The 26,213-nt window shown below is 37.2% G+C and overlaps 2 protein-coding genes across 2 annotated transcripts; both read left to right on the top strand.

Moving 5' to 3' along the window:
* The first annotated feature begins 10,658 nt into the window (after positions 1-10,658).
* On the top strand, positions 10,659-13,444 carry LOC143536832 (protein NEGATIVE GRAVITROPIC RESPONSE OF ROOTS-like). The gene is made up of 4 exons (XM_077030741.1): positions 10,659-10,740; positions 11,720-12,258; positions 12,808-12,982; positions 13,086-13,444. The coding sequence occupies exons 1-4, from the start codon at positions 10,659-10,661 to the stop codon at positions 13,103-13,105; spliced, it is 816 nt and encodes a 271-aa protein (XP_076886856.1). The 3' UTR covers positions 13,106-13,444.
* Positions 13,445-17,542: 4,098 nt separating this feature from the next.
* On the top strand, positions 17,543-19,002 carry LOC143536820 (sm-like protein LSM1B). The gene is made up of 4 exons (XM_077030733.1): positions 17,543-17,636; positions 17,732-17,847; positions 17,941-18,003; positions 18,925-19,002. The coding sequence occupies exons 1-4, from the start codon at positions 17,543-17,545 to the stop codon at positions 19,000-19,002; spliced, it is 351 nt and encodes a 116-aa protein (XP_076886848.1).
* Positions 19,003-26,213: the final 7,211 nt, after the last annotated feature.

Here is a 26,213-nt window from a genome sequence, read left to right on the forward strand (position 1 = left end):
TATGAACAGTAAACCTAAACATTAAAAATATGCCAAATAGCGGTTTTCATGAGCACCATGCATGTGGCATTTACGGATCCCGAGGACCGCCTTTCTGTTTTGCTTGTAGAGTTACATCATAGGTTACTTTTGTCGCCCTGCAATGAACTTATCAGGGAGTGGCCAACTCTTGATTAGATACGCTTTTAGTTAATCGCGTTTATACACTCTCAAAAGACATGCATGAGTAACTAGCAACCCATGCGTGAATAATTACACACGTTAGATATTTAACATGTGACGATATGGTTTCAACAAATATATCTTTTTTCATCATCATCATTGTACGGAGGATGATAAGACAGAGACAACCTTACCAATAACAAATATATCTTTTTTAACCTTCTAATTTCCGTGAATTGTAGTTGGGTCCTACTTTGGGCTATAGACTTGTTTTTCATTTATAATCTTAAAAGTAATTAGGATAATATACAAAGGAGAGCCGCCCAAATATTGAAATAAGCATCAAAATATATACAAGTATATATATCAACCTTCTTTTATCCCAAATATGATGAAAACATACCAAATGATAAAAACTCCCTTACATTCTCAATATTTGTATTTCTCTTTCACTTTATAGATTAATAACAAATAACCATAAATAATTTTGTATTTTCTAGGATTTTAATGTTATATCAAGTAATATGAGCTGTTTTTAATAATTTGTACTGTAGCAGAGTGGTTGCATGATTAATTATGGGGTAAATATATATATTCTTTCACAATTTCCGGTGGTTGGCACTTTATGGATGAAAGCAAGGAATGATAACATTCCAAATATGGAAAGTTTAATTAACCGATGCCGATGTATTTGTTGACCCAAGATCTTTCATGCTTGTTTCCCACACATGGGTTTATTTCCGTAAATGTAAAAAGTAATTAAATAAGTGTTAGTGGGAGTGTACTTCATTTCTAGAGGCTCGAAGAATGTAGTAGAACAAGTCTAAAGCAAGTGGGTCCGGACTGGCTTACTTTTCCATTTTTATCCACCTAATCTTTATATATAATAAGCCAACCCTTGCTCTATTCATATTTCATAATGAATACGCTGCTGTCATGCGTGTAACCTTATACGTAAAATCAGTCAAAACTATGTAGTTTTGATTAGAAGACCCACTTATTTAATTAAATACCTTCCATTTTCATGAAAAACTCAATTACGTAACCTTGAGTGTGGAACTTTATTTTTCCTCAAACTGGATTTACTTAACTACTAATTTCACACAAATTCCACAACCATTATAACTTAGTCTTTATCATGCTCGTACAGAGTGGCTACTGGCTCTTAGTCTATTTCATTTTTTCTTTAAAACTTTAAGTTCTGTATTACATTCCCACTTAATTCTTGAAAAGCAAAATTTTTCAATAAATTCACAACATAAATCCAATTTTGAAAAGCCTGTAGTTATACATAATTTAATACTTAAATAATAAATATATAAATAAATGGAAAACAAATTTATCCAATGGCAAAATCTCTATTTTTCGAAACCTTGCAATACATAATTTAATACTTAAATAATAAATAAATAAATGGAAAACAAATTTATCCAATGGCAAAATCTCTATTTTTCGAAACCTGCAAAACTTTTCCATTAGACTTGGAAGGAAATCACTACAAACGAAAGATATGGAATTACCTATATATGGAAGGGTTTAATTACTTGACGGTGATTTTTAATCAAAACTACGTAGTTTTGACTGATTTTACGTGTAAGGCTACACGCATGACCGCACCGTATTCACTTTCTCATTCATAATACTAATAATATTGATACCATGTACTAATAATAATATTACGCAAGCCAATCCAGTTCACATATAACAACTTTTTTTTGGTTTAGATCATCGGCTTTACTATTTTTTATATCCATTAATCCTAACCATATAAACCAAAATAAAGCCCGAATCTGATGGAAATATCAAAGACTTGAAACATCTAAATAGGTATAAATACCCAAAACCAAGTCTGAACTAAAAGGTGTCATCAGGGAGGGGCATCAGTATAAACAATTGATATTCCGCCAACCCAAAGGAAAAAAGCTCGAACGTTTCTCTCACATTTATATGTACACTAATTATCCCATATACGTCTGAACTAAAAGGTGTCATTAGGGAGGGGTATCAGTATAAACAGTTAATATTCCGCCAACCCAAAGGAAAAAAACTAGAACGTTTCTCTCACATTTATATGTACACTAGTTATTTACATGTCGGAGGATGGCTATAAGGAGAAATTCCCTCTCACAATGACAAGACTAACGTTGTTCTGTTTTATAGCATGTATGTTGTTCTATCGGGACATCAAGTGACGAGAATTAATTTACCTAAACATTATAGAAAAAAATGGTTGTTCACTAGAAAATGAAGTACCAAACTTCATCCGAATGAAAACATATAAATTATGATCATAAAACTCCTTTAATATGGAAAATATTAATAATTATGTTATTTTATATTACTTTGTGATTTTCCCTTAAATTAATTACACCATATGCGGCTACTGCGGAATGGTTTTCTTAGAAGGAGACCATTTTCATCTACGGAGCTGTGTGCTGGAGTTAGAAGATCATGATTGTTTACTAACGACACGTATCAACTCTTATTAACGCACAATTTACCCATAATTATTAACCCATATTATATTTATTATTATATACATTTCATATTATCATGTCTATGAAAAACGTTTTTCACTATGTTATATTGTATTATTATAATTACAACTACTTCTGTTAAGAACTATTTAGTAAATTCGTTTATATTCATATATAATCTACCTATATGGGATTTATGTTATATTTAAAAGTTTAACTATTTCTGTTAAGAACTATTTAGTAAATTTGTTTATATTTATGTAATCCCATGAATATAATTTTAACTATTTCTGTAAAAGTTTTTATATTTAAAAAATTTTTGTTAGATATTTTGTTTACTTATGAAATGTTGGACGTAATGCATCATGTTATTTTTTACTTCAATTTGGGGATACATTTATTTACTTTTAATTGGTGACGTGCTCATTCAAATATTAACTAATGAAAATGATCACATTGACTTTTTTAAGGGATTACTCCATATAATAGTAACTAATTTTAAAAGTTGTTCCAATCAGGTCATTGATAAAAACTTTTGTTTCAATCAGGTCATTGAACTTTCATTTTTGTTTCAATCATAGATAATTTACCTGAATAGCAGGTAATCTAGGTTTTTTTTTAATGTTTTTACTTTGCGTAATAACTTTTAAAGGTTGAGAAAATTAGTAAAAATGCGAAATATAATTTTAAAATTCCGAAAATTTGCAAAAAAAAAAATTCAAAAAATTGCAATAAATTGCAAAAATTTTAAAAAAGCGAAAATGTTCAATTTATTTTTTTTTAAATTGCAATAAATTACAATCCTTTTAGTTATATTGTTAACAGGTGGCAAATAGGTTGGGTTGGTCGAAACGGGTCATGTAACATCCTAAAATATTCTAATATTAAATAAAGAAAGTCGCGTTTAGTTATCATGTGTTAATAGTTAACTTATGCCTAATAAAGAAAGGACCATGGACTTGGATTAATTAAAATGGGTTAAGGGTAATGGGCCTTAGGTCCATGGGCTTTAAGGGATATAAATATCCCTATAAACCATCCTAAAACCCTAACTATCATTTCCATCATTCATAAATCTCTACACACTCCAAAACACACACACCACACACCACCGTATACACGGCCGAGAGACGACGAGAGGGGCTTGAGGCCAAATGAACGTTAGTTGGTATTAGATCTTTATTACACGAGATCTAGAGTGCATAAACAAGTTAAACGAGATCCAAACGAGCACTAAAGGTATGTTCTTGACCCTTTAAAGTTTACGTTTTATTAGCGTTTAGCATTGAAACTTGGAACGAGAGTAGATCGGGTATAAACGAAACATAAAGTTGTAAACTTGATGATAAATACGAGTGTAATGAACCCGAAAATGGAAACGGCTCGATTAATGAACCCTTAACACTAGTATTGAACGTTTTTGAACTTAAAGGTCCAAACTTTACGTGTTTTCGGGTCAAACCATATCCAAAAACGACCATAGGAATGATCGCGGGTTAGTCAAATACCATACCCATGAATTTCTCGGTAAAACGATGATGATTTTGGGGATTAAGGACGAACAGCGGTGGCTGCTGCACAACTTCGCCTACAAGCGAACTTCGCTTGCAGGCAAGTTCGCCTAACTGATCAACTTCGCTGATTGACTAAGTTCGCTGCAGCAAGTTCGCCGTAGACAAGTTCGCTGTAAGCAAGTTCGCCTACTATGAACTTCGCCTAATACAAGTTCGCTGATGATAAGTTCGCATGACGTTAAGTTCGCTTACAGTAAATTCGCTTAATGTTAAGTTCGCTTATTGATAAGTTCGCTGGAGTTAGCAAATTAGAAAATAAATTAAAAACCTAATGAAAAATGTGTTAAGACAATTAATGGAAATAAAATTTTTCCAAGCTGACCTGGCAGCTCGACCTCAGCCAGGGGCTCTGCCCCTTGGACCCTGCTAGGGGCTGCCGTCCCTAGACCCCGCTGCCAGGGGCGCTGCCCCCGGACCCCCGTTCGTTGTGGGTTATATAAAGATAGAAATACAACATGAGTAGTAGTAGTAGTTAACTGATACATGTAAATATTATACAGTTAGCCGTGCACAGCTCAAGAAGGGAATAACGATTAACGGAGAGCGTAACAGGATTCAGGTGAGTTTCTAACCCCATTTATGTGTTATGTTTTCGGGGCTGTGTGCATACTCAATATGTTTGTTAATACGCTTATCCTAAGAGATAAGTGTATGCCTTATGTGAATAATGTGAAATGTATGAATGATTGCTTGATGGTACGTGAACGATCTTCGGGTATTGCACGTACTGTCAGGTTGTAACGCAATATATAAGGTAAGTATGATATGTATGCTTATGTGTTTGAACGTGATAAAGTTAATAAAAGAAGGAAATGATGGTTGTATGGTTGTATGGTTACGAAAAGGGTACCGAGCTCTAATAATACTCGAGGTATGATGTATGGTTGTATGGTAACGAAGAGGGAATCGAACCCTACTAATATTCGAGAACTAGGGAACCGAACCCTACTAATATTCGAGGAAAGAGGTGACCGAGCCCTAATAATACTCGAGGAAGGAGGGTACCGAGCCCTAATAATACTCGAGGAAGGAGGGTACCGAGCCCTAATAATACTCGAGGAATGTAGGGCGTAATGCTCTTTATAACGTAAGATATGAAAGCAAGTTAGTACGAAAGAAAGTATGAAAGCATGAATGAAAGAATATAAGTTTGTGTGTATTGTATAATGTATGATTAACTAGAACTCACTCAGCGTAGCTGACTTTTAGTATGCACGCAGGTGAGTAGGATGAGGCAGCTCGCTTGAGGGGACACGTGGCGTTGAATAAGAGACTGGCATCGGAAGGCTCAGGGCGTATTATGTCTTAATTACTTAGTTTTCAAAAGACAAGTTGGTTATTTAAGACAAGTTTTGAATTGTTATGAAATGTTTTATTAAAGTTTTTATATTCCGCGAATGTTTTTAATCAACTCTGATATTTAGAACTGCGTTTATGAGTAAATCCAACACGAAAGTAGCGCTACCGGTAACGGGGCCTTACAGGTCATGGGTCGGAACGGATTAGGGTCGAAACGAGTCACTTAAAAAATGGTTGTTTTGGTTCGGGTCGGAACGGGATAGGGTCAACAGGTTCAGGTTAGAACGGCTCAAGGTCAGAACGTGTCAAAACGGGTTTCGGGTTAGTTTTTTTTACCAACGAATCAACGCGTTCTCAACACGTTACAGCTCGTTTTAACAGCAAAAGCTCGTTTAAGTGATTTTTCAGTTTGTTTCAACACTAAACAACTCGTTAAAGCGACTTTTCAATTCGTTTCAGCACCTAACAGCTCGTCTAAGTAATTTTTCAGTTCTTTCAAGCACTTAACAGCTCGTTTAAGTGACTTTTCAGTTCGTTTCAGCACCTAATAGGTCGTTTAAGCGGTTTTCCAGTTTGTTTCAGCACCTAACAGCTCGTTAAAGCGATTTTTCAGTTTGTTTCAGCACTTAACAGCTCATTTAAGCGATTTTTAAGTTCGTTTCAGCACCTAACAGCTCGTATAAGCAATTTTTCAGTTCGTTTAAGCACTTAACAGCTCGTTTAAGCGACTTTTCAGTTCGTTTCAGCACCTAACAGCTCGTCTAAGCAATTTTTCAGTTCGTTTAGGCACTTAACAGCTCGTTTAAGCGACTTTTCAGTTCGTTTCAACACCTAATAGGTCGTTTAAGCGGTTTTTCAGTTCGTTTCAGCACCTAACAGCTGGTTAAAGCGATTTTTCAGTTCGTTTCAGTATTTAACAACTCGTTTAAGCGGTTTTTTAGTTCGTTTCAACACCTAAAAGCTCGTTTAAGCGATTTTTCCAGTTTGTTTCAGCACCTAACAGCTCGTTTAAGCGGATTTTCAGTTCGTTTCAGCACTTAACAGCTCGTTTAAGCGATTTTTCAGTTTGTTTCAGCATCCAACAACTCATTTAAGCGATTTTTCAGTTCGTTTCAGCACCCAAAAGATCGTTTAAGCGATTTTTCAGTTCGTTTCAGCACCCAACAGCTCGTTTAAGCGATTTTTCAGTTCGTTTCAGCACCTAACAGCTCGTTTAAGCGATTTTTCAGTTCGTTTCAGCACCTAACATCTCGTTTAAGCAATTTTTAGTTTGTTTCAGCATCTAACAGCTCGTTTAAGCGATTTTGTAGTTTGTTTAAGCACCTAACAGCTCGTTTAAGCGATTTTTCAGTTCGTTTCAGCACCCAACAGCTCGTTTAAGCGATTTTTCAGTTCGTTTCAGCACCCAACAGCTCGTTTAAGCGATTTTTCAGTTCGTTTCAGCACCTAACAGCTCGTTTAAGCGATTTTGCAGTTCGTTTCAGCAACTAACAGCTCGTTTAAGCGATTTTTCAGTTCGTTTCAGCATCTAACAGCTCATTTAAGCGATTTTGCAGTTCGTTTAAGCACCTAACAGCTCTTTTAAGCGATTTTTTAGTTCGTTTGAGCAATTAACTGTCCGTTTAAGCGATTTTTCAGTTCGTTTCAGCATCTAAAAGCTCGTTTAAGCGATTTTTAAGTTTGTTTCAGCACCCAACAACTCGTTTAAGCGATTTTCCAGTTCGTTTCAGCACGTTTTGACCAAAATGGGTTTGTTTTGGTTCGGGTCGAAACGGGTTAGGGTCAACAGGTTCGGTTCAGAACAGGTCCGGGTCGGAATGGGTCCAGGTAGGAAAGGTTAAAACGGGTTTCGGGTTGGTTTTTTTGTTTGTTGAACGAGGACAACGGACGAAACGTTTAAGTTTTTTTACTTTTTTTGTTTTTGTTTAATATTTTAAATTATGTTTTTTTTTATTTGAATTTTTTTGAGGGTTTTTTTAAAAAAAACCTAGATTATCTGTTATCCAGGTAAAATATCTAGGATTGGAACAAAAATGAAAGTTCAATGACCTAATTGAAACAAAAGTTTTTATCAGTGACCTGATTGGAACAACTTTCAAAGTTGGTTACTATTCTATGAAGTAATCCCCTTTTTTAATGAATGAGAAAATTCATTCGTTCAAGTGTTCATATTCCTTCGGTAACATTATATATAGCCAACAAACACAAACAAGCTTCGTCTATATTCGTTCAGTTCATTTAAAGGATAGAATTTTTATTTCCTTAACACAATTATTACTTTGTCAAATAACTTGTTTTTCTCATGCAATGAATTTAATTAAACATGGTGAACTAATCTTGTTTATTCACATGTGAATTGGATGGTGAAAAAAGGAAATTTAGAGTGCAATGACCTGAAGTTCATATTCTTGGTGATGAGTAAGTTTACTTGCGGTGATTATCAACAAAAGGGGTCGTCAGGCATGTTTGATTGACATAAGTTTCTACGTGTTTTGTGTTTCCCTTGCATTACACCATGCTTGTGTTCTGGATCGATACTATCATCTTAAGTCCATAATAGACACATTTACATATTGCCCTATCGTGTAGCCTTATGGTTAACGTACAAATCATTTTAATTATAAATTTAAAACAAGACGTGTGTTGACATATTTCTTAAAAAGCGCAAGCCAAGTATATACGGTCGATAATGTGTTTGTAGTACATTCTAGTTAATATTGGCAACTATTAGCAACTTTCTTGTTGTAAGTATAGGTTCCGAATTGTTTGATATGTCGACGGTTTAATTGTTTTAGTAATATAGTAGTTTGTAATCATGTACCTAGTAAAGAAAAAAGAAATAAAAAGGCTAGCCATCATCAATACACGTATGTTGTTAGACAAAGTGAACAGTAATATTTGTTGTGTAATTATTGGCGGATAGAAGTGAGGAATCAGTGCAATAACTAATTGACATGTTTTGTAATTTGATGTTGGTCACAACGCTATTTTTCACTATTGATAACGACAATCTTTTACATCAATGACTTGATGATACCTTAATTAATTCCACTTCCACACCATGAATCATATCCATGGTCTGTCTATTCATTAAACAGGTGCCAACAATATGATTTAGACCTGGCCCTCCCTATATTTCCTTGTGTTTTTTTCTTGACAAATATACATGTTGATGACGATGCATCTTATAACAATCTCATCCCCACAAAAATAATTAATTTCAAGTTTTTAAGGACCCAAAATCACCATAATTGCCCAATAAATCAAATAAATTATTAAAATAGTCTTGACTTTTTTTAATTACAAATATAACATTAAATTTTTGCTCCTTTGTGACTGCATCAACTTCAACTTTTTATCTCCTATGCCAACCTCTATACCTCCCGTGCCATTATTTTCCTATTCATGCGATATGATCATCTCTTGTGCCAATATTAGTCGGCGACAGGAATCTCTTACGCCAAATTTGAATTCAATCATACGCCAACCTCTAGTGCGTCACCATTTCGATCTCTTGTGCCATAACAAAACCCATAGTTATTTTGATTATTTTTTTTAGTCTGACATGACTATTATAGTGATTTCCCTTTTTAACAATCCATCCTCAGTCTAAAAAATAATCAAAGGTAAAAGTTTTGAATATTATGAATAATTAGTATGCTAAATTTATATTACTTTGAATATAATATAATTTATTAATACAATAATTAAAATTTTAAGATTGAATTAATATAACTCACTAAAACGAAAACGATTAATTTGAATTAAATAACTCTCAATCTTATAACTAGAAAAATATAACTTTAAAATTGATTACAAACCCATCTAACCATAATCACAACTTTGATTTAGATTATATAGACTACGACTTGGTATAGTTAAAGATGAACTCGGAACTCCTAATTAAACAATAAATAAAACCCCCATTAATTTTCATCAACAAATCTAATTAGCTATTATAGATTTAATTAATTTCCCCAAATTTATAACTCGAAACTGGCCCGATCAACCCAATTAACCCGACACAATCTTGTGTTCGAGAGAGGATTACGTCCAACAAAACAAAATTGACTGAAAGTTATTAACAATCAACCTTTTAGAAATAAACTATAACAAAATCAAAAACCCATCCATAAGTCACCCAACACCTCATGGGCACATGTCAATGATATGTTAAGAAATTAGTGAAGCATAATAGAAATATTGAGGCCACTTGTTCTGATCATGAGTGTACCATAAAGGTGATAAAGAAACTGTGTTTGTCTTATCATTTTAATCCTTTTCGTTTGGTTGGTTATATGGTGTCGGGAAAATAGCATGGTTTATTAATATTACGTGGTGAAAAAAGAAATGAAATAATGTGTGGTTTTCGCTGGAAAGATAGAAACAGAGTATGGACTTAACTGAATAAAATTCATACGTACATAATTGACCACTGTTTATGAAGCTAGGAAATTAAAATAATAATAATGTAGCCAGTAATATTATTATCACTGAAGTCCATGATGGAGCAGAAGAGTGTACCAAGATGGATCCAATGGAGTAAACTAGTGCTACGTGTGCAACTTCAACCTCTGCACTAGACATTGTTGGCCATGTATTATTACAAGGAAACATCAACGGATTATTATAAATATATGATATGGACTAATTCATTTATATATATATATATATATATATGCATGGGGATTATCATCAAACTGATCTTATTTTAAAACATAAGGAAAAGTTGATATAGTCTTATGCACAATTATTAAGGGGTGTGGTGAGTAAGTGATCACTGAGATTGTGATTAATTTCTACCAATCTTTAAGATTTAGCAGCAGACAGTATTCAACTACTAGCTAGCTAGCTACTTACTTAGTTAATCAAAGCTAGTGTTTGTGTTTGTGTTTGTGTTTGTGTTTGTGTTTGTGTGCTACTTCCCTTGTATCTATTAATTCCAAGATCCCAACTCTCATTGGCTTATTCCACTCATCTCAAGACTCCACTCTTGAGAACCAATCTACTCTCTTTTCTCTCTTTCTCTCTTTCATTTTTGTATCAAAATGAAGGTAAGATATATGTGAAGTGTTAATTCCTTTTTCTGTTATTGAATCATTTATTTTTTTTTACAAAGTTGAGTTGTGTGACTTATATATGTTGGATGCAGTTCTTTGGTTGGGTGCAAAACAAGTTCAATGGTGTACAAAGGCATAAGAACTCTGGAACCGCCACCTCGTCTACCCGTAAGTATAACCTTTTAGTATTTGACCAGGCCCGGCTATAAGGGAGGGCCGGGTGGTCGACGGACCCCGGCCCGACACCTCGATAGGTCCGAATTTTTTTTTTTTTAAATTTATATATATATTTTTATGAAAAACAATATGTATATATAATGTTTAAACTTAATATCACAACCACTAGCTTGGTTTAGTGGCAAAGAGGTATGACTTTCAACAAAAAGGTTGTGGGTTCCAACCTCACTTAAGACATTTTGACTATATTTTTATATAAAACTTTTTTTTACATAACCAAGTCATAAGGCCCACAAAATTAAGGCTTTTTAAAAAAATTAAATTGTAAACCCAACAAGATACCCCTTTTTTATTAAGGCCCAAAAAAATTTTCGTCTTCAGCCCAGAAATTTTTAACCGTTCTCGAAGTCGGGCCTGTATTCGACTATCGATCGATATACATACCTAGTTTGTTGTAATTGAGATTAATATTGATAACCTTTATGTATAAAGGTTGGATCCAATACCCTATCAATAAAACTAGCTTTGCATTACATTTTTAAAAAAAAAAAACTATGGAGGCTTTTATTTACAAGATCATGTATCTTTCTTTAAAGATCGGACGTGCAACTTTCTTCTCCGCGCACATTTGATATTTCTTGATCACTTGAAGGTTTTAATTAAGTTATTTTATCTCCAAAAGTTCAAGTAGAAATCAGCTAATTTGGATCTTGAAGATCAAAGACAAGTTTCTTAAAATATGAAATAATGTTGGAATGTTTTTATATTTGGTTGTTTAATGCACGCATGCAAAGTGTTCTTGTCTTGCTTAATTCCCAATATTTTGATTGAATATTATTATACCTTTGATTTTCACAAGTGTCTGTCCTTAATTAAGCATCCATATTTTTTAGAATAATGGACCTTGTTCTTTAACTATTTAAACAAAAAATATATATATATATATACCATGCAGATCACATGAAGCAAGACCCTCATAAAGAAGAATTTAACGATTGGCCGCGCGGGTTTCTAGCAATCGGAACATTTGGAAACAATGATCATTTACCAACAGAAACCATAGAAGAAATCGAATGTGCCGAAAACAGTATTAACGGTACGGCAACATCATCTCCAGATCTATCTGAATTCACACCTGAAGAAATTGGAAAACTGCAAAAAAAATTGACAAAACTATTATCCAAGAAGCCTAAACAAGGTGATCAAACAAGTACTACTACTACTGATCTTCCATTGGATAGATTTCTTAACTGTCCATCGAGCTTAGAGGTTGATCGTCGGCTCTCGACGACGACCTTTATCACGAATCCGGAGGATAAAGAGGAGATTGACAGAACAATAAAAGTGATACTTGGGAGATGCAAAGATATTTGCAAGGAAAATAATAGTAAGAAAGCAATTGGGAAGAAGTCAGTTTCATTTTTGTTGAAGAAGATGTTTGTGTGTAGCAGTGGACTCCCACCAATGCCTGGTTTGCATGATCGACTTCCAGAATCAAGAATGGAGAGGGTAAACTTTAACTTAATTTACTCTTCCTTTTGGATTAAAAGATTTAAAATGACAAAACTAGTAAATTTAGTGCAAACAATTTTTGGTAATGCTACCAACTTTAAAAAAAATAAATTGATAGTTGGCTTAGCTAGCTATCTACATTAATAAAAACAAAATATAAAGTTGCTTACCTTTAAATACAAATAATAAAAGGTTAGTCAACTTTTCAAGAAAAAGAAAAGTTAGTTACCTTTAAATACACTAAAGTGTTTATATTTAATTAAGGTGAGAAATAAAATAAGTATCCTTCTTCATATTTTTGTTAAACTAAGGTAGTTAGTTTTCTAAAACTTGTGAACACTTTTATCTAATTTATATTTTAGCCAATCATTTTATAAATAGAAAAGCTGAGGTATGAACTTAATTTTCTTAATTTTTCCAATTTGGAGAAATGTGAGCTTAATCAACTAGCCATTTTTGAGTAAAAAAAGTTGTTGCCAAAAGATAACTTAAACTAAAGCTAGTTACTTTTTGTACATTTAATCCTCGTTAATTTGTTAAGTACAGTTATTAAGGGCAATTCTAAAGAATAAGATAAACCCTCAAAATTCTTTTAGAGCATCATCTGCAAAGAAACTAACCGACAATCGCCAATCAGCCAAGAAGGGCAAAGCTAGAGCAGCAGAAAAAGATGATGAAGATGCTAATGATGGATCTAAATGGGTCAAAACCGATTCCGAATGTAAGTTCATATTTAACTACTAGCCTATGATTTACCAAAAACTAAAAGGGTATGCCATTCGTAATTCATAACCGCCGTTTCTTATTCAAAGTTTAACTTTCAGATATTGTCTTAGAGATATGAGCACGAAACTGGAGATTTATGGAAATAAATCACATATGATATATTATATGATCAGTTATTCTACTATTTTTATACTTGTCTCCCAACAACACTGAGCTTGACTTGCTTGTGATCGATCGAGGAGGAGATAGCGAGGATTGGACCGTTGCCTTCTTATCTGCAAATGATTTAATAATTTCATCTAAATCAGGGGGACAAATAATAGCTTCAAGTACCATTGTTTTTTTTTATTGTCCACTTTTTATGGTTGGATGCAATATGTAACATGTTAAGGGTTCAAAATACTTTGTTGTAAGTGTTATATTCTGGATTAAATCTGCATGTATGTCCGGATTAATGGTTAGACATTGAAAATAATATATGTAATGCAAGTGGCACATGGTAAAATCTTTAGACTTTGTAATTTCGGAAAAGATAACATTAACTTAAAGGCGTTATATGTAACTAGTAGTCTAGTACCATCTGAATTGGAACACTCGAGTTATGTTCATGACGAAAACATACTTGTGAAAGAGTCATGCATGTCCAGAAATTACCAATTTTAGGTTGATGCATGGTTTGCGATTCGTATGCATTGAGACCTAAAAGGTAAGGCTCTTAACATCGAAACCTTACCAGGATCCTTTTAGCAGAGGCGGACCTACTTACTGTGTGAAGAAGGGGGCGGCCGCCCACCTTAAAATTTTATCTTCATTAAGTATATATGCGATTTATTTCAACCGCCCCTCATGAAATTTTGACACCGCCCCCGTTAGCGGAACTACTAAAGGATCTGGGAGAAAAGAGAAAAAAAAACTTATAAATTTTAGACTCTACAAAGGTATGGCAATGGCGTGAGGTATAACAGTAAACAAAACGAAGAAGAAGAAGAAGAAGAAGAAGAATGAGGTTGAAAATTGAAGAGAGAATGTTGGAGTTGGTGCTGTGACATGTTACTTTTTAGACTTTTTTCTTTTTTATTTTCATTTAATAATGCTTATTTCCTGTCATAGAAGTACATATTAAAAAAAAGCATACTCCTCTATTTTATGTGGGCCTTTCAAATAAAACGAATCTAATTTATGCAATTTACACTATATATACTGTAAAATTTGAAACTTATTATTCTCTTTTAACTTTAGTTTTTTTATTTATTTATCATATGTTAATAATCTAATTCAATAACGATAATTTGATTTTGGTTTTAGTTATACCTTACTATATTTATTCTTTGTTTCTTTAAATAAATTTTACAGTTTATATAAATTTATTATACATTTCCATTATTTCGTTTGAAAAAAGTATCATTTAGAAAACTAAAATAGATCATTAATGGTTCAGCTAATCATTTTAACTGATTATTATAAACACTTAAATCATTTTATAAACTAAGCTCAATAATCATTTAACCATTTAGACGAATAAATATTTAACCTATATGTGTTGGTGTGTATTTGTTAACTAATAGTTTATATATATTAGTTGTGTTTGCTATAATGCAACTAATAGCTTTTAAAATATAATAGTAGTATTATCCGGATATTGTATTTTTTTATTTGATAACTAATCATGTACTTGAAATTTAACTTGGTGTTTTTAATTTATTTTTTTTACCTAACCCGTCCCGACCCGGTATTTTCTTACCATTAAGCATAACCATCAGCTCCTAAAAAAAGTTTGTCCCCCATAAACAAAATTTCTAGGTCCTCCACTGCCTTTTAGTCTTAACAATTAAGATTAGACGGACCGTCATATCACTCATACACAGAGTCTTTTTTCCAAATGTTTAGCATGATCTTAGTAACATATCAAAGTTTTAAACATGATGCAAACAATGCAATATAACTTATAGTGATTTAGCTTGTTAAAATGTGTTTAAGGAGTTTAGAGTCATTTCACTATCTTTTACTCTTAACAATCCTTCTTTTTTGTTGGCTAGTTCATTTGGTTTTCAATTTTATTTTGGCAATTAGTCAAGTAACTGATCGAAGTTTATAAATTCAAGGCAAACAAGATTGAGATCTTACCATCATATGGTCAAGATCAAGATCCTATGAATGCCAATTAAATCATATATAGAATTGGTGCGTTTTCGTAAATCAAAATTAAATCACAATGCTTTCACTGAATTTATAAACCTCGGTCAATTGGTCCGATGGTAAGGCTTTTGACCCCATAACTGTGATTGTGGGTTCAAGTCCTTACAAGTGCGAGATTATGTAAAATTTTAGGTATAAAAGTTTTGATATTTAAATAAAACTACACAAACCAACATTAACTATGGTATTTGTTTTGTTTTTTATCATAATAATAGACGATTTCACCAAAAAAAAAAAAAAATTTGAAAAAATAGGCATGTCTTAAATCAGTCAGTGGAGCAGAAGTAGTGCGGACTTTGTTGTGAGGTGTAAAGGTTTTATATTTTCGGTTAATGAATGCATTATATAATAACACACGTGTATTTCAGTTACACATTACCATTATATTTTTTTAATTTTGTTTATTCATTTTGTCACCTATGCGATTTGATTACTCATTATTCTGAAAATCAAAGTTTTATACAACACCATACACCTTGATGCACTAAGCTATAAAACGGGTAAGAATAATTAAACTTGGAAGTTGGTTTCCTTTTAGGCAACGTGTATTGATCCGTTGATCGTAATGGCTAAAGTGCTTAACTTGATCTTGGCCCAATTAACCTACTCGTGGCCCAATTAAATGGTGTTTGTTTAAAGTAAAGGCCCAAACTCAGACACAGATCTGGATTCTGGCCTAAGTAACATGAATATAACTCACAAGCCCTATTTGATTGCCTAAGCTTGCGGCCCAAGTCACAAATAAACTGAGTTCAAGGTGTTTATGTTAACATGATAAACTTATCCATGAGTGAATGATAAATCATATGGACTAATTATCAGCTTTGTTACAATAAAGTTTCCCAATTTATAAACTTACATGTTTGCTTTTGCTAAAAGACATATGACACTTATTTGAGGCTTAGTCTAAGAGACCTAATTAAGACTAGCAAAATCAAACCAAAGCCCTATGTGTATTTTCTTTAACACATTATTTGTTTAAATACGAACTTATTACTTGAAACTGACACCCGGAAACATCAAATGTTCCAATATGTTATAAACAAATGTAAATTATTCATAGTATTTTACTTACAAAATAACAATGGCTGACAATTCATGTTTTAACAGGTTGTTTAACTACTTTATAACTACTCTAGTTTGCTAATTTCAATTATTTAAGAAAATAAAAAAACTCATATAGCGTACTTTCTATATTAACATGTTTCCAATCGGCAGCCCCAAGAGGTGTTGAACTTAAACTAGTCCATAATTCAAAGGACCAATGAGGGTAAAAGCGTAAAATGACATGACTATAGTTGAAGTTTTGGTCAAAATGACATTACGCCGATGTTCCAAACACCCACAGAATTGGGGACAGTTTAGTTGAGTTGAGTTAATTAATCTAGGGTTTGGTTTTATAGATTTATAATAATTAGAGTTTGTAATTTTGACAGAAAATATAATATATAATTTAAATGTCGTGGGCAGGCCCAGAAGATATTTATCTCTCCACTTCACTTGCTAGCTATCTTGACATTAAGTTTTTTTTTTTTTTTTAAGATGTTTCTGTGGTTGTATGTGTGTGGATCTTTCATATGTTATGTTTGTAATTAGCATGCAAAGATTTTTTTAATTCTTTTTTTGTTTCATCATTAATGTTTTGTTTGTGAACTGATGAATTGTATTTGTGTAGATTAAAGTAATGTTGTTGAATCATCCTGTTATGAGAAAAATTGTATTTTTATGACATAAAGCCTCTTCTGAGACAATTGGGCAGTGTAGGGTGTGTGTATTCCATCTTACATTACATTTGTAACATGATAAGTTGCTGCAAGTTTGTGCGCACACGTTTTTTTTTTGTAAAACTTGTGACAGTTAATAAAGATAAAGGATTTAGGCTTTACTTAACTACAACCAGTTTTTTTATATTGTTTTCTCACTTAAGTTGAACTCTAAAAAGCTTGTTATAACCAAAACATCAAAATTAGTTTGTTTTTAATTGTTTTGAGAATTAATATTGTTTTACTTGCTATATTTCATTTCCTAAAGTTGGTGGATAATGCATTATGTTATCAAATATGACTAACTAATCTAGCATTAGGCCTTTGCTCAACTTTCGAGCTCCGCGTAGTGCTTTTTAGAACACTGTTTCAAATCAAATGACCAAAAATAACTTTACAGACAGAGAGTTCTGTAAGTAAAGCAATTAATCTAACTAGTTATACTTTTATGAATTTTTTTTATTATAAAATATTTATGTGAAAATACTACGTGTGAGGCGTATATTTTGTGTTGTTATATGCATCAAAGATCAAAGATACATGTGCTTGTGTTGTTCAAATATACTTTTGGATATCACTGCAACCAATCCTTAGTTATGAGAACATTCACTTTATATACAGAGAAGCTTCTCGTATTGTTACGAGATGGAAGGAAGCTATTGGGGATACTTCGGTCATTTGATCAGTTTGGTACTGAAACTTTTTCCTAATCATCAAGCTTAGTCTTTAGTAATAATAATTATGGTTTTATAACTTTAAAATGTTGTTTGATGGGTCACCTGCAGCCAATGCTGTTATTGAAGGTGCTTGTGAGCGAGTAATTGTTGGTGATCTTTATTGTGACATCCCACTTGGTTTATATGTAATTCGTGGCGAAAATGTTGTCCTAATTGGCGAGCTGGTTCGACCTCCATCATTCTTCTAGCCTTTAAAAAATTGTTTTGATAAAAGATTTATTGGTTCTGTTAATCTGATTTGTTTATATAATCTTTAGGAAATAGAGAAGGAAGAACTTCCACCTCATATGACTCGAGTTTCTGAAGCTGAGATTAAAAGGGTAACTGATACACTTTATACCTTTCTATTATTTACATACAAGTATAATATATTCTTAGCACGTGTAGAATGAGCTTTCTTTGTTGGTAACTTAAGTATGGTTGATTACACGAAAACGTAACTTACACCTTTTTTTCATTGTATATAAGATAAATGTTCATTTCTGTGGTACGTAACACACTTCGTGTTTTTTTTAACCATTATAAGTAACCTTATATAGCAGGTAAAATGAGGATGTGACACCAGTTATACATAATTACAGCGGTGTGCGATGTCACATTTTTACCTATTATAGATTGTTACTTGATACCATGGTAATATAAATTCCGTTGCATGTCATACCATGAAAATAAACAGTTTTGTAGTGTGATTAAATCATTAAAATAAAGCAAGATAATTTGTTGTGTTGTAGTGTTTCAATTTTCTAGCTAACAAGCAAAGAAAGAAGTTAAAGCTATTGGCAGTGTTGATCCGAGTTGACAGAGTCGAGCTCAGTTTGTTGCTTTGTTTATAACTAGGAGCTTGAATCTTATCTCGATTTTGATCAGGCCTGTATTTACAAAGCTTGGTCCGTTGACGGATAGTTGCAAACTTGACTTGGTAACCGTATTGGAAAATATTAGTAACAACACATTAACATTAGTGAAGTTTAGCAATAATCGATACGATACTTTCAAGGTTGGCTACTTTCGTGCTGAACTTTACTCAACTTGATTGAAAGCATGGTAGCTATGTAAATATTCATACATATATATACAAACGGTAAGAACATAAAATGACCGGAAGCTTTATAAGGCTCATGAGCATTACCAGGGAGTATATAACTACTCAAACTCTTACCCATGTGAAGCAATATGAACTTGTACTGCTTATATATGCATTGATTGTGATCGAGGCGTTAATAATATCATGTGTTGGGCAGGCTCAGAAGGTGGAAAGGGAAGCTACAGATTTGAAGGGCACAATGAGAAAAAGGATGGAATTCTTAGACATGGATTGATTATAAAGATGTTGGTTTGTTTATTAATGTTATACCATATCTTCATTCCGCAAATATTATCGCGGCCTCTACACCCAGAAAACAAGAGAAGACAACGCCCTTACCGCCCGACTAAACAAAAAGCGGAAGCTAGGCATTTGGCAGTCAAGGGTAAACTTTGACACCTCATCCGGCTTGCAACATCGGTTAGGCGGAAAGGATAACGTACAGTCAAACAAGAACTCCAGATGGACGCCACTCACCAAAAGCGTCACCGAGATATTCGCAACTGAGGAGCTCCCATGGCCAAAGGCTCCAATAATCCGACATCGTCACAATGCTGATCGGAGCAAATACTGTGACTTTCACAGGACAAAAGGCCACAACACTGAAGAATGCATAGACGTAAAGGACATGGTCGAAGCATTTGTCAGAGATGGGACGCTCGCGCACCTCGTGGCGCAATGAACGCTGAGCAGGCTGATGCGTGTAGAACCCCAGTTGGAGAAAACACGAATAAAATTGCAGCTTCAATGTTGGAGACTACATACTGCGCAAACAACGAGATCCCGAACCAGGTGCATATCGGCTCGATGGCACTCCCATCCCAACAACATGGAAGGGAGCTCAATTACACAGTTTGCATGTAGATCAATTCCAAATTTGTAAAGAAAAGGCCCAGAGCCACTTCTAATGGCGACGCTGATTTTACATTTATACATTTATAAGTGTGAAAGTCGTTGCGTGGGGAAGGCGGCAAAACCCGCATAAACCCAAAAAATAGCAAACCTTCACGCAGGTCAGTTAAAGGTAAAGTTCAGTCATCCCACTAAATGAAAGTGCCGGTCTATCCGCATGAATCATGATAGAGGAAACTGAACACTAACCTATTAACAACCGCGCGTCGAACGGTTAATTTATTCAACACTGATATGCCGGTTTTCACCGCATAATTACGTGAAAAGTCGTTGCGTGGGGAAGGCGGCAAAACCCGCATAAACCCAGAAAACGGCAAACCTTCACGCAGGTCAGTCATAGGTAAACTTTGGTCAACTGAATGAAAGTGCCGGTCCTAACCGCACAAATCATGAGAGGAAACCGAACCCATTGACAACCGCGCGTCGAACGGATAACTTATTCAAAAGAGAATTTCTAACAAAAGGATGAGGAAAACCTACACGCAGGTCAGATGTAGGTAAAGTTTAGCCATCCTACTAAGTGCAAGTGACGGTCCTACCCGCACAATCACGAAAGAGGAAGCAAAACTTCAACCTATTATCTACCACGTCCAAAGGTTAACTTATCCTAAACACTTAGAAATTTCTAAAAAGATGAGGAAAACCTCCACGCAGGTCAGATGTAGGTAAAGTTTAGCCATCCTACTAAGTGCAAGTGACGGTCCTACCCGCACAATCACGAAAGAGGAAGCAAAACTTCAACCTATTATCTACCACGTTCAAAGGTTAACTTATTCTAAACACTTGGAAAATTGCTAATTTAAACTAAAGTATGCAAGTTATATAACGTTTATAAAGCAATGAATCCAGTGAAAGTAGCGGTCTTACCCGCACAAAGATTTATATTTCATAATATTAATTACAAGAATGGCCGGGTAACTACCCGCCTACAAGAATATAAATCTATACAAGCTAAATCTATCCTAGCAGTGGGAAGGGATCTTCAGGATCAAGCTTCAGGGCCACTTCCACTTGGACCAGCACCATCAATAGAGCGTGGCAGTTCAAGGAAAGCTTTAAGGATAGCTAGCCCATCATCAGCAGCAGCAACTTCGTTTACCTTCTCCACCACCGGATGCGGGAAGGCGGCGTACTGATTCACTGCTTGGTCGTATACAGCTTCAGTATCTACATCAAATAAAGGGAAGTTGGAAGGCGGGATGCCTTTCTCAACGAACCCTAGACCAAGCAGGAAACCGGCCTTTTCCCCATCCTCATGAGAAGCGTTGAGGGCTGCGCTCATATCATCGTCATAAGACGTCTCCGTGAAGACCCGATGCACAACCTACAAAAGGAGAAAATATACAAGTATCAAAACCTTTCCTATTTACAAAGAAAAGCGTGAAGACATGAAGCTAAACATACCTGAGACAACGCTTCTCGAAAAAGCCATTCCTTGGCAACCAGAGCTTCTTGGAGGGCAGCTTGAGCTTCGTTACGGGCGCGTTCGGCTTCACTTTTGTTGAGGTTGGCAAGCAACACTTCTTTAGCCGCAGCCTCTTCGACGCCCTTTAGCTTCCGCTCAGTGTGGTCAAGCACCCCCCTCTGGTCCAAGATCTCTTGGAGCTTTTTGGCGTCTTCCATCGCCAAGGCATCATGAGCCTGCTGGAGAGCCTCTAATTTGGCTTTAAGCTCTTCATTCTCCACGCGTAGAGGCTCAGCAACAGCTTCAGCCTTGGTGGCCCTTTCAGTTGCGTTCCTAGCAGTTTCCTTAGCCAGCCGAAGCTGTTCATTAACAGCTTGGGCAGCCTTGGAACGGGCCTCGAGACGGGCCTGAACCTCAACTTCAAGGGCCTTGAACGCCTTCTCCTTCTCCGCAGCCGCGGCGGAGAGCCTCCTATTCTCCTCCCGGACAGCCCGCGCCTGAGCTACTTCTTGAATGCGTGCTGCTTTTAACTTGTCGTTTTCACGACAAAGCAGCTCGACGCGCGGCTGCATCCGGGCCAGGAGAACCCGAAGCTCATTGGTTAGCCTACCCTCCTGGTAGCTAGCCATGGCTTCCCCCAACGCACCACTGGGAGCTGCGTGACGAGCCCACTCCACGCACTCCACAGGTGTGCGAAGGGTTGTTCCTCGGCGGATGTTCCATCGTGGAACATACACTTCATTAGAATCCGACACTGCAAAAAACAAAAAGCAGTTAGGAAAAGATGATATACAAAAAAAAAATAAAAATAAAAAATAGGCCAAAAGAACCCTACGCACCTGTAGGGTCAATAACAGGCCGATAACCGCCAAACCCATCACCTGAACCCAAGGGAAATCCGTCCAAGAGGTCAGGTAGATGGGAAGGAGGCAGAGGTTGGCGAGAAGCCCCATGCATACCTGAAGGATCGGCCGTCGTTGCCGATGACGGAGGAGGCATGGTGAAGGCCGCCGCGGCCGCCGCGGTCGCCGCTGCGGAATCCGCAGCAAAAGTAACCGCCGGCTCAGTGAAAGATGCGGTAAAAATGGCACTGACAACCGGCGGTGATGTCATCACAGCTGGAACAGTTGGCTCAATGGAATGAGCAACTGAACCAGCGGAAGCAGGCGCAGCCGCCTGGGTCGTCGCCTCAGGTAGGCTGACCAAGCCTACCGTCATGGGCGGGGGGGTACTCCTCCCCGCTCCACCCTGGAATGCGTCAACATCCACGCCTGCACAAAGAAGATAAGTATTAATGATGGAAAACTATGCAGTTAAAAATATAGTTTGTACTTACGGGTTTTCTTGAGCCTAAAAGTGCGGACAGGCGGGGATGAACCAGATGGAGCCGGCCTCTTCACACCGGTCACCGTTGTCATCCTGGGCTCTCCGGAGGTGACAATCGTCGCAGCCTCCGGAGCAGTGGTCTTATCACCACCGGGGTTCCCCGCCACCTCCTCGCTCTCGGCCTCTGAGTCAGACCGAGGCACTGGATCGGCAGTGGAGGCCACCTTCTCCTTCCCCTTCCCGCCGGCAGCCTTCTTCTTCCGCACCAACGGAGGACCATCTGCGGATTCCTCATCAGAACATAAGATTAGAGGAATTCCAGCAGAGGTTTCAACATTGAGGGGTCGAGGGTTTAATAGCGCCTTACCTGGCCGCCTGGCGCTCAGGATCTCGTGGCCTAGCGGGTAGACCTCCACGAACCGATCCGCCGTTTGTTCTAGGATGGGCAACTCGTTCTCATCTAGAGCACGAGTACCCATCCGAGCGGGACTGTCAGCCTCCCGCGGATACAGGAGCGACTGCAAGTCGTTCCCCTCTGAAATAAACAGGAAAGAAGTTAGAAGAGATTCTAAATCAACAAAAAGAAACAGAGCATACCGTAAGGAATAGAGTTCAAACCGTATTCGAGGATGATCGGGATCTTTCGCGCATCCGCATCCTTCCACACCCGGCTCATCCCGAGCATCACCATCCCGGACTCCGCAAACCGGTAAACCGGAGATTGGACTCGAGATATCTTCGAGAACCATTCCGCCTCCTGGTAGTTGGAGGCGTGAAGGCTTGGGAGAGCTTGCCCATTCTTGAATTTCATGGCAAGGGGGATGGTGCGAGCGGAGATGAAAAAGAACTTCCGCTTCCACGAGCGAAGACTACGCTCGGTTGCACAAATCTTCAAACCCTTGATCCGGGTTATCAGGGTATACCACCCCTGGATGCACCTCCAAGTGTAGAAGGTCATCAGGCGGTCGACAAATGGCTCAATGCCCAGAATCCGGCACACCCACTCGAAGTGGCGAATCTTCGCTATCGCCATCGGGTGCACCTCGGTCAGGTGTACACCGTGCCTCTCTAGGACACGGTACACAAACTTTGTCAACGGGAACCTAAGATTCCCATAGACAAAGAATGCAGCATATACCCCGATCTCGCCTCTGGGGGCATCATACACCGTTTGATGGGGTTCAGGAAACTCAGGCTCGAGAGACTCGAGCATGAACTTCCTGACGATGTACTGATACAGATCGACAGGCAGAGCACACTGGCACTCGCCAGCAGTACTCTTGTCATCGGCGTGCACCCCAGCCTCCTGGGCTGTACCCTCAAGATCGTAATAAGACATCTTGCAGATGAAAGAAGAAAACGATTTCAAGAGAATGCTCGACTGAAAAGGTGAGTATTCACCGGAAATCGTTTTAAAGATGAAGAGAAAAGTGAAAGTGTGGATTACAAAGAACCCTCTCCCCCTTTATATACTAATCGCAATTAACGCGATGAATTTAATGCGGAAGAGAGAGAAATCGAAGGTGCAATGAAACTATGACACGTGGCAAAAAGCAAGCTGGCAACAGCTGTTGAAAGGACGCGTACCATTAATTTCGCGGCCACGCGCCCGAAAAATCGCGCCCACGCGCCTGAAAAAGCGTCTGGAATGACCATGTACTGTCACGTCACCATAACTTCCTGCACGTCCTGACACAGTCAGAAGAAACCGTCGCACGACGTTTCAGAGGTTTGGACTGTTCTTATCCTTTCACCAACTCTTCGAATTTCAAAAAATTCAAAAAGATTCAAATGTAAGCGGGAAAATACCCCTTACCTTGGCAACCAAGTAACTGTAAGACAGGTGCGGGTACAGTGTTAAGGCAAAACCTTTCACATACTTAGCACCCGCAGGGAATTGACGCTAGGAATACCTTGGAAGTAAAGTAACCGTAAGACGAGTGCGAGTACAGTGTCAAGGCAAAACCCTTCACATACTTGGCACTCTGCAGGGAATTCAAACCAAGAAGGATCTTCTGGGCCATGCTTGCGGAAACGGGAATAACATCCCCGCATGACGGGAACGTCGAGAACTATATTGTCTGAAACTCCAAGATGGAATTGGTGGTTTTAGCATAATTGATCACTATGTTGAAAACTACCAAAACCCCATGGAGAATCCACAAGTAGGACTCAACGCTCCTGACTTGCGAGGAGGTTACAAACCTACCCGCTTCATACCCAAAGATCAAGCAGAAAAGTCGGGAATTTCTGCGTGACATCAGGAAAACCGCGGGAAGAATCCCCACGGAAAACCTTAAAACTAAAAACCCTTTTCAAAACCCCTTACTAGTCCAAAAGTTCACCTCACTTATTAATAATTCATGAGAAGAACATTGGACTGGGGGGACTTGAAGAGGTAGGTCCCAGCAGAGCCCAGTTGGACCCGCAAGACTCACCTTGAACAGGGACGTCTGCGCAACGACCAACTGCTCCCGCAGGACCCACCATGCTCAGAGAAAACCTTACGCGCAGTACGCCAGCTGTACCCGCAGGGAAAGCCTCCCAATGGTGAAGTACTCCGCTTGTTCCCGCAGTTGCGGATACAAGCCATCAGGGAAGGCTACCCGCACTGACAGCAAGGCTACACGCACAAGGCACTAGCTACTTCAGTAGTCACATGAAGGAATGAGCAAGGCGGGAATAATCCCGCCTAAATGAGCCAGTCCGTATGCTTCTGGAAGATCTTTTGTACTATACCTACTAAGGTATGGGCAGAACAGACGATCTGACCAGAGCAGCCCATGAACCAATCACAGGGTGACAGCTCACCGACAACAGTACGAGGAGGAGCACCCTCTAGTACTGTTTGTCACTATTAGCCGCTGCCTACTCACCAACCCTTACTATGGGACGTGCGCAGCCTACAGTTGGTGGAACAGTGCATAGCCGGCAGTAAAGGAACAGTATACAGCCGACCTTGTTACTGTCGGCCGTAGTCTATCCACTAACCAGCATGGCCTGTGCGTAGTCCACTGTTGGTAGAACAGGAATACTATTCAGCCGGCTGTACCTTCTAGGAAACCTACCTTCGGCTATAAATACTCCAACACATTGGAATGGTAAGGACACCATCTGATATCTCATTCTTATCTAGCAATCTCTTAATATACACTTATATTCAGAGCAATCTAGTCTGATTCTCACGCCGGAGGGTGGTCACAAGGAGGAACCCCCCCCCCTTCTCAGTGACGAGCTTACGGTGTCTGTTTTGCAGGTCACCTGAAGAACAACCTTCCCTGCTGGACCTCATCCTCGTGGGAAACATTACTTAACCCCCAGATTATCCGTAATCTGCCCCGGGTCACTTAGTGTTTCTTCAGGCAGGCTCAGAAGGTGGAAAGGGAAGCTACAGATTTGAAGGGCACAATGAGAAAAAGGATGGAATTCTTAGACATGGATTGATTATAAAGATGTTGGTTTGTTTATTAATGTTATACCATATCTTCCTTCCGCAAATATTATCGCGGCCTGGTTGTAGTGGATCATGTTTAAATTGCATAGTTTTTGTTTTGCTCAAGGTTAATTTTATGTTGGAATAATGGCTGTATTTGGGATGTTAAATAAAGTATGCAGATTTTGTTTTCAGCATGGGCAATTTGCTTAGTGACTCCATTGAAATTTGTGGGCTTCAAAGCACTATAGCTATGACTATTGATGATATTTTGACCAAAGTAGAAAATAGGTTTAGTCTATACTTTTCTTTTATGGTCATGGAAGAGCAGGTCAAGCAATCAATGCCAATTCGACCAATTCCATTTAAT

This window comes from Bidens hawaiensis, unplaced genomic scaffold, assembly GCF_021521415.1.
Source record: "Bidens hawaiensis isolate Kalapana, Puna unplaced genomic scaffold, B.hawaiensis_p1.1 tig00010929_1, whole genome shotgun sequence".
In the NCBI taxonomy this organism is placed as follows: domain Eukaryota; kingdom Viridiplantae; phylum Streptophyta; class Magnoliopsida; order Asterales; family Asteraceae; genus Bidens; species Bidens hawaiensis.

What these genes read in the sequence shown, in the direction of transcription:
- LOC143536832 (XM_077030741.1), top strand. Translation starts at nt 10,659, where the DNA reads ATGCAGTTCTTTGGTTGGGTGCAAAACAAGTTCAATGGTGTACAAAGG. An exon ending in AACCGCCACCTCGTCTACCC is followed by an intron (nt 10,741 to 11,719) that starts GTAAGTATAACC and finishes ACATGAAGCAAG; the next exon opens with ACCCTCATAAAGAAGAATTT. An exon ending in GGTCAAAACCGATTCCGAAT is followed by an intron (nt 12,983 to 13,085) that starts GTAAGTTCATAT and finishes TTTAACTTTCAG; the next exon opens with ATATTGTCTTAGAGATATGA.
- LOC143536820 (XM_077030733.1), top strand. Translation starts at nt 17,543, where the DNA reads ATGAGAACATTCACTTTATATACAGAGAAGCTTCTCGTATTGTTACGA. An exon ending in TCGGTCATTTGATCAGTTTG is followed by an intron (nt 17,637 to 17,731) that starts GTACTGAAACTT and finishes GGTCACCTGCAG; the next exon opens with CCAATGCTGTTATTGAAGGT. An exon ending in CTGAAGCTGAGATTAAAAGG is followed by an intron (nt 18,004 to 18,924) that starts GTAACTGATACA and finishes TGTGTTGGGCAG; the next exon opens with GCTCAGAAGGTGGAAAGGGA.